The following is a 21,318-nucleotide window of genomic DNA, read 5'->3' as shown; positions in this document are numbered from 1 at the left end:
CTCAAGGAGTGAAAGGAGGATAACAATACTGCATAAGTGGTGGTAGAATAGAATACAGACTACTTTGTATTTCTTCTGTAATTGTTAAGACCTTGGAGAAATTAGTGAGAAATCATATAGAAGATTGGAGAGATGAAAATAATGTTAACTATAAAAGTCAGCATGGATCTGTTGCAATAATTTGTTAATGTTTTATAATATATTATAATGCTAAATGATTATGGAAGTCACTTATGTGAAATTGTTTATCTGTAGAATTTGCAGTTATGTTTCATAGTCATTTTCAATATACTACAGGAAGATAACCAAAAAAAGAGAAAACAACCATTAAATTAAAAGCATATAATATTATACGCACTATTGGCTGTAGGAGAATGACTCCATCCGCAATAATACATATTAAGAAATAAATTAAAATAAAATAAAAATTGATAATACATTACTTTAAATTTAAATAATTAATGAATTAATGAAACACGAATGGTGAGTATTGGTTAGGATAACTTCCCAAATTAAGAAAGTATATGGCAATCATTTTTGTTAATCTTTATTTTTGTTTTGTTTTGGATTTTAATTTTGTTAATTCTTTATACAATCTTTCTAGAAGAAATAGCTTTTGTATAGAACTTTGGTATTATTCCATTGAATTCTGTATTTTGTTGATAAGGTGAATTTTGTTTAGTGGGCTCTTTAAGTGAAGTATATTGTTGATGTGCATTAACATGAATTTGTGCAAAATGACATCTGCCCAAAAGAATATAAGCTGCAAGAAGAGAGGATTCTGTAAACTCAAGGATAAGAAAGAGGAGGATGTTTTATTTTAGAGAGATAAGGAAGATAATTTAGTTTACAAAGTAGATTTTAAGAGACTTGTAGATCAATTTGGCAAAGAAGAATTGTTGTAGTTTCTGGAAATGTCTTCTTGAGGAGGGTTAAGATTAATGTCATAATTATTGATTATTTTATATAGTTTTTTGTAGTATAACCATTAGAAATAAGGGTAGCTCTAATAATAGAAATTTACTTATTTAGAAGAGAATCAGTTGAACATTGTTTATGAGTGCTGTCAACAAGAGATTTGACTTCGCCATTTATTCAGGATATACTGCAGTTGTCAGAATACAAGCAGTAGAAGGAACAGCTATGGGGTCTCCCATTTCTCCTACTCTAGCTAATTACTTTATGGAACATTTTGAACAACATATTCTGGACGTTTTTTTCACCTAAACCATCGATTTTATACAGATATGTTGATGATGTTTTTGCTGCATGTAAATCCTCTTTGTCCAATCTTCATAAATTTTAAGAAAATTAAGTCAGTAAACCCAAGAATCAAATTTATCCTAGAAATAGAAGATAATGACAGTCTTCCTTTACTGGACATTCTCATTTTACAACAACCAAATGGCAGTCTACAGTTCTCAGCATACAGAAAACCAGCTGATACTGGCAAATACATTCATTCTAATTCATATCATCACCCTTATCAGAACTGTTATTATTATTTTGGTAACCTCCATGGAGTTAATAGACTTATCATGGAAGGTCTACACAACCATCAACATAAGTATTGTAATGAACTTTGAATTATTTGTACTCCCTGGATTCACAATGCACCCTGGCAATGCATTCCACTCACCAACTCTCCAAGTTAAAAACTTACTCCCCCATATCCTTCTTCACCACGATTTTTATACAACTTCAGGGGGGGTGGCCTCCTGTTCTTCCCATCTTAACATCCACTCTTTTATAATTCTTTCTGCATTAATCTGATAGAATCCCTTAACTTGAAGGTCTCTATCTTATCTCCTCTTTTCCTCCTATCCAACAACCTCTGTAATCCAAATTCCCTCAAACAATCTTCATAAATTGAAAGTTTATTTTTCACTTGGTTAGACTATAATAAATTTAATTTAATCCTTTATCCAAGTGTGAGCAAACAAAGTTTGCATCTGAAAGTATCTTCAGGACTGGGGTAAGGTGGTACAACACCAGGCAACTCGTTGCAAAGGTGGAGCAAGCTAACATCACTCCTATCACAGTATCTCAAGTTAGCTTGCTCCACATTTGCAACGAGTTGCCTGGTGTTGTACCACCTTACCCCAGTCCTGAAGATACTTTCAGGTGCAAACTTTGTTTGCTCACACTTGGATAAAGGATTAAACTAAATTTATTATAATCTTCATAAGTAACACTCTAGAGTCCAGATATCACTTTCATCATTCGTCTTTGGACCCTATAGTGTTTCCACATCACAATGAAAACTAGGTGACCAAATCTGAGCACAATAGATCATATGTGATCTGAACAGTACCTTATCCCAAAATATCAATGTACTTTTTATTATAGCAGCAATATGATATGCAGTCTTTGCAACACTTTAGATGTACCCTCAAAACTTCAGTCCATGGTCTACTGTCATTCTAAGATCCTGAATCTCAATAACTTCCAGAAATACAGCTCCCTAATACAGTATGTAGCCTTATGTCTCTCTGCATCCCAAAGTGTAACAATTTGCATTTATTAATATTAAAACTGCAACTCCACTGATTTGTCTAAGCTAAAAGTCTATTCAAATCTTCCTGTAGAGAATTAACATCAGCACTACTCTGATGTTAATTCTACCTAACTTTGCATCATCAGCAAATATTTCAGGATTCTCAGTCAATCTACATGAAATATCATTGACAAATAAGTTAAACAGTAGAGACCCAAGAAAAGAACTCAGGTCACCTTCATTTTCTGAGACACTGCTCCATCATACACAACTTGTTAGTTTCTTTCAGAAAGCAAATCTTCAATCCATCAAACTAATCTATTATCTAATCCCATCTTCTGCAGCTTATACACTACTTTGTCAAATGCCTTTGCAAAGTAAAAAAAAAAAAAAATCACTGTACATGAATCTCACTTATCCAACACATTTGTCACCTTATTATAAAACATAAGCAGATTGCTAAAACAAGACCTGTCCTTCACAAGCCAATGCTGACCATCATAGAGAATCATATGTCCATCAACCTAATCCTGTATACTATTTCTAACCAATTTTTGATTACAATGACAGATATACAGAATGGTCTATAATTGGAAACTTCTGTTCCTGAACCATGCTTGTGAAGAGGTATTACTTTGCCTTCTGTCCACTCCTAAGGAGTGGACAGAAGGCAAAGTAATACCTCCCCACTGCAAGAGTTCATTAAATAACCAGGACAAGGGCATGGCTAACTCTTTTGTACATTCTTTAAAAATACATGGTGATATTATTATTATTATTACGTGACACCTCCAGGGAGTCCAAAGACTCATCGAGGGAAGGCACCTACTTACAGCTCTCCGTCTCCACCACTCATCAATCCACCAACTACAACGAACCGCAATTACCATCATCATCTACACCAATGACATCTACCACCAACCATCACCACTATTATTTTCTCAGACAATCACAAACATCCATGCCCACGGTGGGATTCGAACCCATAGCCTTTTGGCTGGAGAGCGGATATACTAACCACTTGGCCAACCAGGCAGGCATATATCATCCATTTATATATGTATAAATGGATAATGGCATATGTGTGTGTGTGTGTGTGTGTGTGTGTGTGTGTGTGTGTGTGTGTGTGTGTGTGTGTGTGTGTGTGTGTGTGTGTGTGTGTGTGTGTGTGTGTCATCCATTTCCATATCCTTATTAACATCTGACCCAAGCAACCTCTGATTCTTTCACTTTTAATTCTCCTAATCATTGCCTTTCTTCTACATGCTGCATAGCATCATTCACAGCACTCTGATATATGCTGATGAAGTGGTGTTCGTTAAATAATTCCACTATATCATTTGTTAAGGTAACTTTGCTACCATAACTAGTCACCGGTGTCAACATGCCATAATTATTTTTCCTCTTTCTTGCTACATAGCAGAATAATTCCCTTGGATTAGTTTTGACCTGACCGTCCAATCTCCCCTCATATTCTACTCTCTCCTTTTTAACCATGATTGTCACTTTTCTGGCATGCAGCTTTTATTCTTCATGCATCTATTCACTGCAAACTGTTTTGTACTTTCTCCATAATAACTTATTTTGTAACACTGCTTGCTTGATTTCGCTTTTCATCCATCTCACTCCTACTCTATTTATTCGCTTAACTCTTAGTATGCAGTTATGCATTGCTTCTGTTAGATACTGCCTTGTTATTTCTCATATACTGTCAACATCTTTTCCACAAAATTCATCAACACAATGTATTGATGATAATTGACTACAGAGTTTCTCATAATCACCCATCTCATAGTTCACCGAATAGACCTTGATAACAACTTTTCCTTTTCAACTACCTTCCAAACAAATACCTCATGATCACTTTTACCAACAGGTGGTAGTGATGATGCCTCATTCACAACCACATCCTTTGAGGATATCACTAAATCTAACACCAATAATCCTTGTGTTGCTTCCATCACATGCTGCTTAAGATAGTTATCCCACAGAAACAAGATAAAAACAAAAGATAGTGTATGTTACCATGCACTATCTCTTCTTTCCAATCCAGATTCCTATAATTAAAATCTCCCACTAGGATCATCTTCGTTTTACTTGCCCAACCAATTTGTCTAAACATATTGCAATCAGTGCTTTTCACATTCCCTAGCCTATAACAACATCCTAGTAGATATACACTGGTGCCAAAAGCTAAGGAGAATTACATTTTTACCTATATGAAAACATTTTCATGACTACAACCAAATGTGGACATAAATTTATTGCCAGCATACTAGTAAATTATATTACACAAAAAAGGTGTTATAAATTTTGTACAACTTAATTGTAATACGTTTTTGTAAATGCTGTGGAGTGGCACTGTCATCCATAAAAATGAATTCTTAAGCTACAGCACCACGAAACAACTGAACATAATGTTGAAGAACTTCATTGCAATATCATTCACCAGTCATAGTCATTTTTTTCCAGAACTTGTAGCTTCCATTAAGCATAATGCCTCCACATACACACCATGATTGCAGGACCTCCATATCTATCCCATTCAAGATCATCCTCCACAATGGTAATCAGTACCACTTTCATGAGAGATCAAGTGTCATCTAGAATTGGAGGAAATACTAAAATGACTCTCATCTGCAAAGAGTGCATTAGTCCATTGGTGTCTTGTCCAATTTTTATGTATACAACACTACTGAAAGCATGCTCTGCCATGAGCTATGGATAAAGTGACACAGACTACACATAGGCCTACAGGTGCTTAGGCCTACTTTTGCAGGTATCTTGACACAGTTTGTTGAGATATTTGTTTCCTATGCTTGAATGAAGCCGACATGCAAGCTGGCTTCCATGGTGCATCGATTACATTTTTCTGTAATAACCAAAAACCTGTCTATATGCTCCATAGTAGAGCAAGGGCATCCTCTTAGCAAATGTCTGAAACACATTCCATTGGTTTGAAATACTGCCCAGAGATTGGATATAACACTAGATGAGATTCGAAATTCTCTGGCAATATCAGTAATTCTGTGGCCTTCTTCAAGCTTTCCAGTAATTTTTCCAGCCATGAAATCATCTAGATGATGTCTTTGAGACATTATAAGGCATCCAAGTTTGCAAATTTATTCCTTCACAAAAAGTGCTTCCATCAAATACAATTTGCTTTGTGCAGCCTTTTATCCTGTTTGAGTGCTACCACAAGATCCCTTTCTGCATGATTCAAAATTTGAATGTGTACCCACTTTCTAATCGAAATTGTCAGTTATAAAAATTTCCACAAGCTGACTCGTCTGAATTTGTGGTTGTAATCTTCAGAAACAGTGTTCGTCCTTAGGTTTTGGACACCAGTGCACTAATCTGTTGATCTCAACTTCATACCAAACAGCTTCAAAATTTTCACACATACTACTATTTTCCACTTCCGCTCTTGAAAGACACAATTCCTCTGCTGTCATTAAGAATACCCCCCCACACACTCCTCTCTTCACCTTCCTATCCTTTCAGAAAATTCTATATCCTATCATTTCAAGTCCTGACAGCATATCATCCTCAGTCAACCAAGCTTCACTTATGCCAATTATCTTTGTGCATACTAATTCCATCAATGTTACAAACTCAGCACCTCTATTTCTGATACTCCATACAGTAGTATAATATTTCTGTCCTCTTTGAGGTCATCCCATCAACACAATCACTCTTTACTCTCTCTGCTATAGTGCACTTCACTCTTCATTCTGACCATCCCTATCTTCCTGATCCTGACTGATTGTCATTTATCTTCGTATCATCCCCACCAGTTTGCACTGCATCACTTTACTCTGCTATTATCACTTTCTCACCATTGAATCCATCCTCTTCCAATCCTTCCACAACCTGCTTTTCAACCTCTCTCTCTCTGACTCTTTAAACAGCAATCACTCCAAAAATGAACAACACCAAACACTAGTGTACTAATGCCTTCCATCAGTTTTCAACCATTCTAACTTCCCTTCAAATTCATTCCATACATTCACAAATTGAACATTCTCTGCCTGACACAATTCATCTAACTTGCCATTCAGAATCATTGCTCTCCTTCTCAGTTCACTACTGTCATATCTGGGCAGCAAACTTACCACTTTCCCAATGACCCTATTATCATTCACTTCCTGCAACAACTTCTTCAAATCCCTTTCAATATTCTTTGTTCCTCTATTCAAGTCATTCGTGCCTACCTCTACCACTAATTGTGATACCCATTCTTTCCTTCCATGCAAAGCATCTGATATTCACTTTATTGTATCTCCTGTAAAACATGTCTTGTGCACTTTATTTTTTACCACACCTTTAATGATTGAGTCATCATATAAAGCAATTTTATCATACTTGCTTGCTTGCTTCTCTTAACTTGATACTTGCAGATCTTAAGAGATACTTGCTTCTCTTAACCTCCTCATTTACATCAGTTATTTTCTTCTTTAAACGGTCAATTTCCTCCTCCATACATTTAACCTGACTCTTCATTTTCATTAACTTCTGCCTAAGCTCTTCCACATCACTTCTATTATTATGTCACAAGCACTTCCATCGATTTTCTGATTTTTCCTGGTTACACAGTTCTCATTTTGGGAAAGCTCTAACCTTTCATTTCACTTCTCACATACTATAATATGTTCCTTTTTATCATTTAATTTAACACTCCATAAATTTTTAACATTTTTAGAACCATACATAAAACAATTGTTTCATCATATCTGCTGCAAAAAGTCTGGATAAAAACTTGATCTCCAAGTTGAAACCTTCTTCTCTGCTGGCATATGTTTCTTTATTGCCGCTCTCACCATTTTTGTAACGTTAACTATTGTGCAGTCAAATCAATCAAAGTTAACTATTGTGTTGACAGCACTCATAAAATATGTTCAACCAATTCTCTTCTAAACAAGAAACTAAATAAGAAAGAGGAGTATTTTAGAGAGATAAGGAAGGTGTTTAGTTTACAAACTAAATGGTAAGAGACTTGTAGGTCAATCTGGCAAAGAAGTCTTGATGTTCTTTCTGAAAATCCTTGTATGGAAGACAAATTCTGGAAATGTCTTCTTGAGGAGGGTTAAGATTAATGTCATAATTACTGATTATTTTATCAATACAATTTGTATTATAACCATTAGAAATAAAGGTAGCTCTGTCTATTATTAGAGCTACCTTTATTTCTAATGGTCATAATACAAAAATGTAATGATAAAATAATCAATAATAATTATGACATTAATCTTAATCCTCCTCAAGAAGACATTTCCAGAATTTGTCTTCCATACGTTAAAGGATTTTCAGAAAGAACATCAAGACTTCTTTGCCAGATTGACCTACAAGTCTCTTACCATCCAGTTTGTAAACTAAATACCTTCCTTATCTCTCTAAAATACTCCTCTTTCTTATCTTTGAGTTTACAGAATTCCATGTTTTTACAGCTTAAGTTATTTTGGACAGACATCATTTTGCACAAATTCATCTTAAAGCACATTAACTATATTTCACCTAAAGACCCCACTAAATCTGGTTTAGCAAGTCACACCTTATCTGCAGAACACAAAATTCAATAGAATAATACCAAAGTTCTACACAAAAACTATTTATTCTAGAAAGACTATATAAAGAAAACTGCGGAGTACACATTCAAAATCTTAACATTAACAAAAACGATTGCTGTAAACTTTTTTAATTTTGGGAAGTTATCCTAACTAATACTCACTATTCATGTGTTTCATAAATTTTAATTAATTAATTATTTAAATTTAAAGTAATGTATTATTTATTTTAATTTTGTTTTAACTTATTTCTTAATATCTATTAATGCAGATGGAGTTATTCTCCTAGACAGTCGATAGTGCATATAATATCACATGCCTTCAATTTAATTGTTGTTTTCTCTTTTTTTGGTAATCTTTCTGCAGTACTGAAAATAGCTATAGCCGAAAATTCTACAAATAAACAATTTTACATAAGTGACTTCCGTAATTATTTAATATCATAACTTCTTCCTCTTACATCTTGATTTTCAAAACTATTTTATAATGCAAAAACAAGAATAGTTGAGAGAGAAAAGCATATATTGTTATTTTGTAAAACTTTGCAAAAGCATTTGATAGAAGTCCACATAATGAGCTGATATTTAAGTTGCAACATAGAGCCTCCGCAGCTCAGTCAGTGTAGATGATACCCTTTGGTCGGAAAGACCTGGGTTCAATTCTAGTGTTGCCAAATGAAAATTACTAAAAACAGTTAAATCTTTAAAAAAAAGAGCTAAAAAGGAGTTAAAAATAAAAATTTGAAGCTAAAATTTTAAAAGTAGTAGCTGATACTTTTAAGTTACTTACTTTATTCAAGTTGAAGTGATGCTTGAATATAAGTGGCTAAATATATCTTCCATGTGGTCTTCTGCATTTAATTCACCCAAGTTTTCACTTAAATTTTCAGCTTTATTATATGTGGCCATTGTTCCAATATTACTCAGTGTAGATGATGGTAAATGATAGTCTGTACAGCACTTGTTGTTACTTCTGAGGCCATACTTGACTGACAAAATAGCTGTCAGCATTGGAAATTCCATCTTGTTTCTTAATTTAGTTTTAACTACATTCATGGAATTAAAAATTCGTTCAATTTCCAAATTAGAATTTGGCAGTATTAATAAATTTATTGCACATTGAGCAATTTCTTTAAATGGATTCATTCCAGATGCATCTTTATATTCTCGTACTTCAGTTCAGAATAGCTCAGCTGTATTTGTCCATTTATTTAAGTGGATAGTATTGTTTTACTGGTATTCAGCAGCAGCAACATCTTTTTCTGTTTTCAGCATTATTTCTAAGATGGGAGTAACAGCTTCTTTTATATATTTTAGGGTATTGTCAACAGAAAAAGAAGACATCATTCTTAAAATATTCAAGTTTTCAGGCAACCTTTGCTTAAGCTGTTTGAAGAGACCAAGAAGAAACTGTCTTGCTCTACTTCTAAGATTTCGCTCATCATTTTGCATTATTTTCTTTTGTATCATCAACTCTGAAATTTTTCTTTCAAATCTGTAACCAAGATTTGGATTGGGATCCAAATAGTCATCAATCTCTACTCTAGTGGGTTGACTGTGGATGATGGTACCACTAACATATTAGCAATGGAACGAATCAAACGAGAAAGGTCTTCAAATAATCTCATCTTATCAGTACTGTTAGATTCGAAAATTTTGTTAACCTGCTGAACTTGAACTAGAACAGGATGCAAAAATAAAAGGTACAACAGATTCCTTTCATCTTTGCATATCTCCCACAAAATTTGAGCTTTGTAAAATTTCTCAGTCACACTCATGACTTTGAAGTGAGTTTTTAATTCCAACCACTGGCTGAGAATTCTGTCTACTGCAGGTTCAATGGAGAGCCACCTTGTTGCACAATTGCTTACAATTTTCAGAGGAGCATCATTTTCGTTGATAGTTTGATATAGTTCTTTGTATGCTACTTGTCTTGAAGAAGAATGTGAAAACCACTTATACGTTTTGGCAACTAAAAATTCTAATTTTCTCGGGAGAGATTCTGCACAAGTGTGAGACATTTCCAGTTGTAATGAATGGCATATACATCTAATTAAAATTAAGGAGGGAATATAGCCTTCAGTTGTCCATTATTTGACACCAACCATAACACTGGCATTATCAGTACCAATTGCAATGAGATTTTTAATGTCCAGTTTCTTGGTCAAGAGCTCCTTTTTCAGTGCAGCCACAATACTACTAGCATCACACTTTTCTAGAACCACTATGCTCAGAAATGTATACATAATTTTGTTAAATTTCCTGCTATAATAAATGATGGCTATTCCTAAAATCTTATTCACTGTGATATCATTCGATTCATCTATTAGCAAGCTGAAATTTTCATCCCCAATGTCTGCAATTAGATCTCCTTCAAAATGCTCACTTAGAATATTCTTTACAATTGCAGGTCACTTAGTTTGGTTTTTGACTCTCTGGGATGATATTTTTGCAAATATCTACTAGATGATTGCAACTGTTGAATGATGAGTGACAACAAAGAAATAACTAACCTACCTTCAAAGTTTGTGGTCTCATCAGACTGACTTTTCCACAAGCATATTTGTAATAATAGGAACAGCCTTATATGGAACTGCAGCAAGATATTTCTTAGTTTTGCTATGCTTTACAAGCTGACAATATTTAGCAGCTATATCACATCTACAAAATTTACAGTGGCCTTTTGTAGCATCACCAGGAAGTTCACACAACCATTTACTAAACATTCCCATTTGTAACTATTCCCTCCTAAATTTTTGCTTGTAAGCTTTATTTTTCTCTTTGTTCATTTTTGAAGAAGGGTATAGTATACAACTCCTTACGGTAATGAATTACGATCAGTCTTTGAAAACTTCCCACTCGCTATCATAACTACCAACCAGAACACTGTGCAAAGACTAACTTGTAGCTGTGCTATCAACTTTAAGGCGACAAAATGACAGACTGTTGGGTCACATGACTGACTGATGTCATCATGCGTTTGAAATGTATATGATGCTTGCACCAAACGTACAATACAATTCCTTATCAAATGCAAACATCTGGAAAACTTTTAAAACAATTTACTGTTAAGTAAATTGTTTTAAAAAGTTATAAAAACAACTAAAAAGAGCTAAAACTAGTTCTGAAGGAGCTAGATTTAGAGCTAGGTGCTAGATTAAAATTTTTGGAACTAGGGAAGAAAAAAAGAGCTAGCTCTAGCTCCAAAAGAGCTAAATTGGCAACACTGTTCAATTCCCATTCCAGATGTGAAGAACTTTATGTGGTCTCTCTCAACTAAAGGTGAGTTAGCTGGTCTCATACAACTTTATGTGGTCTCTCTCAACTAAAGGTGAGTTAGCTGGTCTCATACAGAGGTAGTCGTGTTTTTCGTTCCCCAGAACAAGTAAACTGGCCCCCATGAACACACATCTACAGACATAAAATATCCCCTCCCCAGTGCCAGGCTCGGCAACAGGCCAGTTGGAGGTTGCTTAAAATCGTAGTATGTAATAGTGGACCCTGCACCTGCAGGATAAAAGTGCTAGAAAGAGGAAGTAGATTTAAGTTACAACATATGGATTTAGTATCATAGTTAGATTGGAAATCTCATAATTGGTTGTCTGATAAAGATATCAGAGAGTTGTATATTAGGAAGCAGTATCAAGTTGGAAGTGAGATTTAGTACTCTCAGTACTGGGGGCCTTTGCAATTTACTATTGTTTTATAATAAATTTAGTTTAATCCTTTATCCAAGTGTGAGCAAACAAAGTTTGCACCTGAAAGTATCTTCAGGACTGGGGTAAGGTGGTACAACACCAGGGCAACTCCTTGCAAAGGTGGAGCAAGCTATCATCACTCCTATCTTGCTCCACCTTTGGTAGCTTGGTAGCTTAGCCACCTTGGTAGCTTGCTCCACCTTTGCAAGGAGTCACCCTGGTGTTGTACCACCTTACCCCAGTCCTGAAGATACTTTCAGGTGCAAACTTTGTTTGCTCACACTTGGATAAAGGATTAAACTAAATTTATTATATTCTAACCAAGTGAAAAATAAATTTTCAATACTATTGTTTTAATTATATTAAGCTTGATATTAATGATTTAATGATATTTTACTGATATCAGGTTAGGGAATTGAATTAGAAATTGGCTGCCTGATTTGCCATTGGACACTGTATGTGCAAGTAGCTTGAATGAATTCAAGAATAGGCATGACAGTCAGTGAATAGTATGACCTCCCTCGATGAGTTCCTGACTGACTGACTGCTTGGAGGTCTTTGTTAATAATTATAATAATAATAGATGATTTCTGTATGGGGGGAGTATCAAGGGAAAGGAAAGTGACGAGTGGGTTCCAAAAGGCTCAGTATTGGAACTCTTATGTCAATATAACAATAAATTAAAAATTCCAAGAAATTATATTTTTGGTTTCATCCTTTATTCAAGTGTAAGCAAACAAAGTTTGCACATGCAGTAACTTCATGACTAGAATACTCATATATATATATATATATAGGCTAATGACTTCACATCAATTGCCTTAGTATCCTTATGGACAAGTATAATGCTCTGTGCATTATGGAAAGGGCCACTACCCAGACCAGTTTCAATCTATATTGAGGTCTCACTTTCAACATCTATCTCTAATCCAAAATATTTTAGTAATAAGGTGTGACACCTTTGACTACTTGTATATAGAAATATGACTTCTGCATTACTTCAACTTTGGGATTACTTCTTGCTCTGGCTCCTACTGGTGAGACCTAAATAAAGGTGATACTCTCTGGGTAGTGGCCCTTCCCATAATGCACAGGCATTATATATGTCCATAAGGATATGCGTGTGTTGCATTATGGGATACTAAGGCAATTGATGTGAGGTCATTAGCCTCTATATATAAGTAGCCCAATCGTGAAGTTACTTCAGTGTAAACTTTGTTTGCTTACACTTCAATAAAGGATGAAACCAAGAATATAATTTCTTGACATCTTTAATTTAAGTATAACCAAGTAAAAAGACTTTGAATGTCAATATACCTTTGTATTAATAATGTTAATTGCCAGATATTCCAGGTAGATATTCAGTTATTTTCAAATGATGTGAAGCTTGGAAGGTTTATTAGTAATGGTGCTGATGTTGAGGTCATTCTGGAGTATTTGAATAACAAGGACATGTGGGAAAAATTAATGATGATGTCAGTTTAATGCAATTAAATGTAAGGTTTTGAGATTTGGGATCCACTGATGAAGACTGCATACATTGTTGGAACTATATACTAAAGGAAGTGGAAGAGGCATTGGATCTTCGGGTGATGATGGATAGAAATTTGAAGTTTAGGAGATATTGAAAAGTTGGTAAAGGTAACTAACCCAGAGATCTGCTGTGAGACAGAGAAGGATGATAGCCAGCAGAGATAAATGGTGATTCTGTTGTATAGAGCTCTCATCAGACCCAATCTGGATTATTGTGCTTAAATCTGATCACTAGAATATTTAGGGAATGAAGTAATCTCAGAAAGGATACATAGCCAGATGACAAAAATTATATTATGACTGTACAATTTTGATTATGAGGATAGACTGAGAGTATGCAAACTGAAGAGTTTGGTGGATAGAAGATAAAGAGGTGATATGAGACATTTAAACTGTTGAGAAGTAGTTACAGGATTTAAGCTAGAGAGATTTTTTGTGTGGTGGAACAAGAACAAAACACCATGTCTTGAAGTTGTGATGGGAAAAAGTGAATAAAAACGGTGAGAAGTGTCTTTTGTTTGTTTTTTTTCATGGAGGATGGTTAGGCCATGCAATGCATTTCCTGTTATGGTGGTAAGAACATAAATGAACGAGTTTATGGAGTGGTATGGCACACTTTGTGTCATCTGAGATAGACCTCCCATGATGAGCCTTGTTACTCAATGGAAGTCCTAAATAATAATGATAATAATCAAAATTATAATAATATTATTATTATCAACATTGTTTAAGCATGTAGTACTTGTTCTGAACTGACAGATTGCTAAGCAGGTATTAATTACTCTTCTCTTTATTTAAACTTGATCTGCTTCTTTCCTTTCTAAATGAGGATGGGAAAAGATACTTATCCCAAAGTATCTGTATAACAGTTTAACAAGTAATTAGCTAATGAAATAAATAATCAGTTCCTCTTCATTTTACTGTAAATATATGTTGAAATGATTGTCACATGAATTTATATGGAGCAGAAGGTGGATTGTGTATGTAGTGTAAATTGGTTTCCAATGATAAGTTCTGGGACTCCATTGAGGTGTGATGTAATAATAAAGTTTCACAGTCTTATTAACATGTTTACTAATTAATAAAATATTTAGTTCTATTAATAATCTTTAACTCCCTGGAAATAATGTGTTTACAATTCAATAATGGATGTTAAGTTCCCATTGAAAGTGAAATAATATGAATACAAAGCATAAATTAAATATATTTTATCCGTATGGCCATTTGGATGGTAAAAATATATTGATATTCTACTTCATGGTGACTAAAATCATAATTGTTACTTATATATAATGGACAATAACAGATGAAAAGTTCATGCTTTATCCATCTTAAATGTAACCGTTGCTTTTATGTAAGTTCCTCTCATCTGTGAAACCACTCTAAGGATGTCTTTCAAAATAAAGGGGAAATATTGGCACAAATTAGTAATCCACATTAGCACCTACTGCAGTGTTAAATAGTTCATATTGCTACTTTATCAATAGAAATGGCTGAGCGATTCAAGTCCATACTTTTAAATATAATTACAGATAACTTCAAGAAAGTATCTTACTTACTTAGTGAAATGATTAGGAAACGGCTTACTGATGATGACAAAACATTTGGATGATTTATTTTATCCTTATTTATCAATTGCCTCAGAAAACTGCTCCATTTACCTTTCTCTAGCTTTGTATAATCTGTGCCACCATTTCTATAAAGAATATATTTCAATTTTTTAGACAAAGCAAATATAATTTGACTATTTTATAACTGTTTGTATTTATAATGGCTTGCTAAGAAATTAATGTCTTTTTTTTGAGAAAGTGAACAGGAGAACATATTTCTATTTTTGATAAAGAAACTAATTTAAATGTTTCAAATGGCAAGTGAGATAATCTGCTGCATACAACAGTTCAAAGTGAATCATTCCTTTCATATTAAACCAAATAAATGGGGAGCAATATTTTCTGTAGATAACTGGTGTTTGATTGCCATTCAGCCATTAGCATTTTATAGTTCATGTTAATGCAAAACATTTCTAGTAAAATGGTTTGTTCCAGAAACATTCTGAATGGGAGAAGATCCTTAGTGTAACAAAAATACATTTCTTCAGAGCCATTTGATTTACCTTACTGTTGCATGATGATACCATCAATGATGGTAAAAGCAAAAATATATCAAATTTTAACTTTAATTTATAAAAATGACATGCAATTATTTTTAAAAATCCTACTAAAATAACTTTGCAAATTAATAATAAGCTGAATATAAAAAACATTTCTAAAAATTGGTTGCACAGTGTTCCAACTGAGCGATGACACAAACAACATTCAATACATGAAAAATGTAATATACAGTTAATCAGATGATGTCCAATTAACTATCAATCAACCTTTTGATTAGCTAATTTCTATTTTGGATAAGAAATTTTACTATTAGTTACACTTTGATTTATTATTATTCCTGAGACCTCCATAGAGTCATAGGACTCAATGCAGGGGAGGGGTCTCTAATTTAGACAACAGTATCATACCACTCCTTAAACTTATCCACTATTTGCACTTTCATCACCCTCTCAGGCAATGCATTCCATGCTCCTTTCATTCTCCATGCAATAAAACTTACTTCTTACTTACTAATTATTATTATTAACAACAGACTACATGGAGTCAGAAAACACATTGCAGAAATCCACACTCTCATATTAAAGATCATCAAACTATGCTTAAACTCATTCACAATTTCTGCAGTCAACACATTTCCAGGCAATGCATTCCAATTAGTAACCACTCTCCATGCAGAGAACCTGCTCCTGTGCTCACACCTTCCTTATACAGCTTCCAAGCATGGTCTCTGGTTCTACCCTTGTTCCTGCTGCTCCATGAAAAACTCCTCCACATTAGCCTGTAACAACCCAATCACCAACTTATATGTTTCAATCATATCCCCCCTCTTCATTTTATTTATATTCAAAAGACTCTGCAAGTCATTTCCTCAATTTGTCCTCATATCCTACACTCCAGAGACCTGAAACTGACTTAGTGAACCTTCTCTGGAACCTTTCCAATATATCCTCATCTCCTTGAAAACTAGGCGACCATATCTATGCAAAGTAATCCATGTGTGGCCTGATCGAGACCTTATACAAGGGAACCCCTTTGCTTTTACATGTCAGGGTCTTCCTCATTATTGCTATAATTCATTGCAAGTTTCTTACAATTTTAGCAAGGTGACCCCTCCCAACCTTGCCTACCAAATTTCAAGACGTTGCACTTTGCTACATTAAATTGGTAGCTCCACTCACATAATCTATTGAAATCTTCCTGCAAGGCTACATCTTCTTTGTTTCTCATGGTTCATACCAATTTTGCATCATTTGCAAACAGCTGCATGTTTCCAGTTAAGCTGGTCTCAATATCATTAACATACAACTTAATAATGGCCCAAAAAATAGATCTCTGTGACACTAAACTAGTAACTTTCCTCTTTTGGGATACTACTCCTCTATAGTTGGATCAGTGACTGGCTGTTGGATAGGTATCTGAAAGTTGTATATGGGAGTGCAGTATCCCAAAAAGAGAAAGGTCACTAGTGGTGTGCTGCACGGGGGGGGGGGGGGGGTCAGTTTTGGGGCCATTGTTGTTCACTAGTTTGTATGTTAATGATATTGGGATGGGTTTAACTAATGATATGCAGCTGTTTGCAGATGATGCAAAACCGAGAAGAGCAACTGAAAGTCAAGCGGATGCTATGGCCTTACAAGAGGACGACTTGAATAGATAGCATGAAATGGCAGGTATGTGGAATTGTCCGTTCAGTGTTGCAAAGTGTAAGGTTTTGAGATTTGGTAAGCAATGATGGGATGCAAAGAATACACTTGGTGAAGAAACTTTAACGGAAGAAGAGGAGATGAAAGATCTAGGAGTAATGGCAGACAAGGACCTGAAATTCAGGAGTCACATTGCACAAGTTGTGAAGACGTCACATTGAATAATGGCAATGATGCAGAGGACCCTGACATGCAGAAACAGAGGTTATGATACTATTGTAAAAGACCTTGATTGGGCCTCATATGGATGAGGTGCACATCTATTGTTGTGCACAGATTTGGTCACAGGGTTTTCATGGTGACGAGGATATGTTGGAAAGGGTTCAGAGAAAATTCACAAAGGTGGTCATCAGTCGTTGGAATGTGGAGTATAAGGACAGATTGAGAGAATGTAATTCGCAGAGTCTCGTGAATAGGAAGGGGGGGATATGATTGAGACATATAAGCTAGTAAGCGGGTTGTTATCACATCGACATGGAGGAGATTTTTCATAGAATGGGAGGGGGTGGGGCTAGGACGAGAGGTCATCAGTGGAAACTCTATAAGGAGAGTGTGAGCAGAGGAGTGAGGAACAGGTTCTTTGCATGGAGAGTGGTTGGTGAGTGGAATGCATTGCCCTGAGTGTGTTGTGGGTGTGGACACATTGAATCAGTTTAAGGCATGGTTGGATGAGCATTGTGTGCAATAGTGTGTACCTCCCGTGATGAGTCTCTGACTCCATGGAGGTCAAATGGTAATAATAATAATAATAATAAATACACACCCTGCAAATACCTGTCTGACAGCCAATTTCCTATATAATCAGATCAATTTCAATTCACTTACCAGCATGTCATGTGGCAATCTGAAAATTTTCAAAGGCCTTTGAAAAACCAAGTATACTACTGTATATGCATCTCCCTCATCCAATTAATTCGTCACCTTGTTGTAGTACATAATCAGTTTCTAAAACATACCCTCCAACAAACCCATGCTGACCATCATAGAGAATCTTGCTTTTTCCAACCCAATTTTGAATCCTAATCCTCACCAACCTCTCTAACACTTCAACAATAACTCCACCAAACACACAAATTAGCTTATAATTCTCATCTTATAATAGCTTATAATTAAAGTCTCATCCTGCCCCCTTTGTGAAGTGAAACATTTTTTCCCACTTTCCACTCCTTTTGGACTTGCCCTGTCAAAAATTCATTTAAACTGTGTGCCAAGAGTGCTACCTAGAGCATTCAAGCATATACTGATATACTGTAAAATTCCAGTACCATATTGACATCAAGTTTACTTAATTCCTAATATAACTCCTGCTCACTCACCATCAGCCCCCTCCTCCACTATACCACTACACTCCAGCATCTCATGAGTGTGAAATACCATGATATACTGCTCATTGAATACTTCTATATCTTTTACATCAGTTGCCAATCTACCATTATCATCAACTAACACATCATGCAATCATTCTTTCTTCCACTTGCCATACATCAAAATAACTCACTATGATTTTTTTGGCTTGACTGGCTAATTTCTGTTCATACTGCTTTTTGCTGTCTTGGTGAACCAATTCACCTTCCAGGCTTGCTCTTTGTACTCTTCATGCAAATGATAATTACCAACATTCGTCTTGTGTTTCCCCCACAGTGTCGTCTTCCAGATTTCATGTTTAGTCCCTTCATTCATCCATTTTACTTCTATGTTATTTAGTCTTATCATCTTTGGAATATTCAGGTATTGCTACCTATTAAATATCTCTTGATCAAGTCCAAGCAACATCCTTTCCAAACAATTCCTCTGTTCATGCTATAGGTCCTACTTGTATCTTAAGCTTTTCATAAACGCTGGCCCAGTAATTTCATATATATTTCCTATTCACAGAAGTTTTCAAATGACTGGCAACAACCCAGATCACTTCATGGTCACTCTCGCCAGCTGGGGGAGGGGTAGACCACATTCACAAACACATCATCTGATGATGTAATCAGATCCAAGATATTCAACCTTCATGGGCCTTCCATTACATATTGATACGATAGAGACATTTAAGTTAGTGAGAAGATTTTATCAGATTAATCCAGAAGGGATTATAAAAAAAAGTAGAAAGTGAAAGGGAGAAGAACTAGAGGTCATCCCTGGAAGTTTCCCCCAAGAATTCAAGAAGTTCAATCTCCTTATTCTCTTATGCCTTTGATCTGGTTATTTAATGAAAACCTTGCAGTGGGTACAGTTCCTAAGGAATGGAAAAAAAGGCAAAATAGTACCACTCCACAAGCATGGTTCTAAGACAGAAGTCTCCAATTATAGGTGAGTTTGTATAACTGCGGTTGTGGTTAAGATGTTGTTGGAGAGATTGGTAAGGAATAGAATACAGGATGAGGTTGAAGCACATAGCATTCTTTATGATAGTCAGCATGAATCTGTAAAGGATAGGTTCAGTTTTAATAATTTACTTGCATTTTATGATAACGTGACAAGTGTGTTAGATAAGGGAGAATCATATACAGTGATATTCTTAAGTTTTGCAAAAGCATTTGATAGATTACCACATGATAATGAGATTAGCCAGCCTGGTTGGCCAAGTGGATAGCGTATCTGCTCTCGAGCCAAAAGGCTGCGGGTTCGAATCCCACCATGGGCACGGATGTTTGTCTGTGGAAATACCAGTGGTGGTGGTGGTGGTGGTGGTAGATGGCATTGGTGTAGTTGCGGTCAGTGTTGGTGATTGAATGGTGGAGATGGAGTTGTAGAACAGATGCCCTCCCTTGATGAGTCCTTGGACTCCCTGGAGGTGTAAAATAATAATAATAATAATAATAATAATAATTGGTGTACAAGTTGCAGAAGATGGGAATAGGTATATTGGTTAGATGGATCAGAGACCATCTCTCTGAATGATACTAGCTGGTTGTATATGATGGAGCAGTGTCTCAAAAGAGGAGGGTAACCAGTGGATTCCCCAGGGTTCTGTTCCTGGGTCCCTGCTGTTTAACTTGTTTGAAAACAATATATCATGTGGACTGACTAGGGATCTTCCGCTGTTTGTTGATGATGCAAAGTTGAGAAGAATTATAAGTAGCACTGCTGATGTTAATTCCCTTCAGGAAGAGTTGAATAGACTTTTTACTTGGACAAAGGAGTGGCAGTTGTAGTTTAATATGAATAAATTCGAGGCGTTTCATTTTGGAGTGCAGAAATATAAGGCTGTGTACGATATCGATGGTGCTGTACTATCAATATATTGATTGTACTATTGATTTGGGAGTGATGGTTGACAGCAGACTGAAGTTTAGAGGGCATATTGCTAGTGTTGCAAAAGTTGCATATCGTAGTGCTGCTATGATAAGAAGTACTCTAACATGCTAGGATAAGGAAGTGGTTGTGCCACTTTATAAGGCACTGGTCAGATCACACTTGGACTATTGTGCTCAGATCTGGTCACCTGGTTTTCAATGTGATGTGGATACATTGGAGAGGGTCCAGAGACGAGTGACTAAGACATCAGGAGTTTGGAATGCTGGCAATGGAGAGAGGGGTTGAAGAGATGTGGATTGCAGAGTTTGGTGGATAGGAGGAAGAGAGGTGATATAATAGACACATTTAAGTTAGTGAGAAGAATTTATCAGATTAACCCAGAGGGGATTATAAAAAAAAAATAGAAAGTGAAAGGAAGAAGAACTAGAGGTCATCTCTGGAAGTTATGTAAAGGTGTAGTGAAGAGGAGTGTGAAGAGTCGATTTTTTACATGGAAAACTGTCAGTGAATGGAATGCCTTACCAGAATGTGTGGTTAATGCAAGGAGTGTTAAGGATTTTTATATTACAAATATAATCTTTTAATACTATATGTTAATATTAGAATAATATTAACATATAACATTAAGGTAATAATAATAATGAAAAAAAATAATGATAATAATTAAAATCACCCATAATGATTTGCCTTCTCTTGCTCACTAAGCTAAGTTCCTATACATTTCACTGTCCTTACTCTCAGCATTCTCCAACCTACAGCAACACATAACTAAATATCTCATCCTATCCACCTCACACTATACTGCTTCAAAACCACTGCCATTATTTTATTCTTTTATCTCAACCTTCTGTAGACATAATTTCTTTGCTATCATCAACAGCACTCCTTTCTTATCCTTGCTATCCTCACAAAAAAACAGCATACCCTTCGATTTCTATTCTGATCAGGATATCATTCTCATCCA

General features: G+C 35.3%; 1 protein-coding gene across 5 annotated transcripts in view; it reads right to left on the bottom strand.

Moving 5' to 3' along the window:
- The window catches only part of LOC150109337 (cationic amino acid transporter 2-like), a 364,125-nt gene that overhangs the window by 58,250 nt on the left and 284,557 nt on the right, over positions 1-21,318 (bottom strand). For all 5 annotated transcript variants that reach the window (XM_090412716.1, XM_090412725.1, XM_090412693.1 and 2 more), the window contains exon 12: positions 14,851-14,987. In XM_090412716.1, coding sequence (XP_090268842.1) covers positions 14,851-14,987 — 137 coding nt within the window. The remainder of the gene's footprint in view (positions 1-14,850; positions 14,988-21,318) is intronic.

This window comes from Typopeltis vanoorti, chromosome 2, assembly GCF_054136105.1.
Source record: "Typopeltis vanoorti isolate ZY-2024b chromosome 2, IOZ_Tvanoo_1.0, whole genome shotgun sequence".
NCBI classification, from domain to species: domain Eukaryota; kingdom Metazoa; phylum Arthropoda; class Arachnida; order Uropygi; family Thelyphonidae; genus Typopeltis; species Typopeltis vanoorti.
Note: the sequence above shows the minus strand (reverse complement) of the source record. Positions and strands in the feature narration are given on the sequence as shown.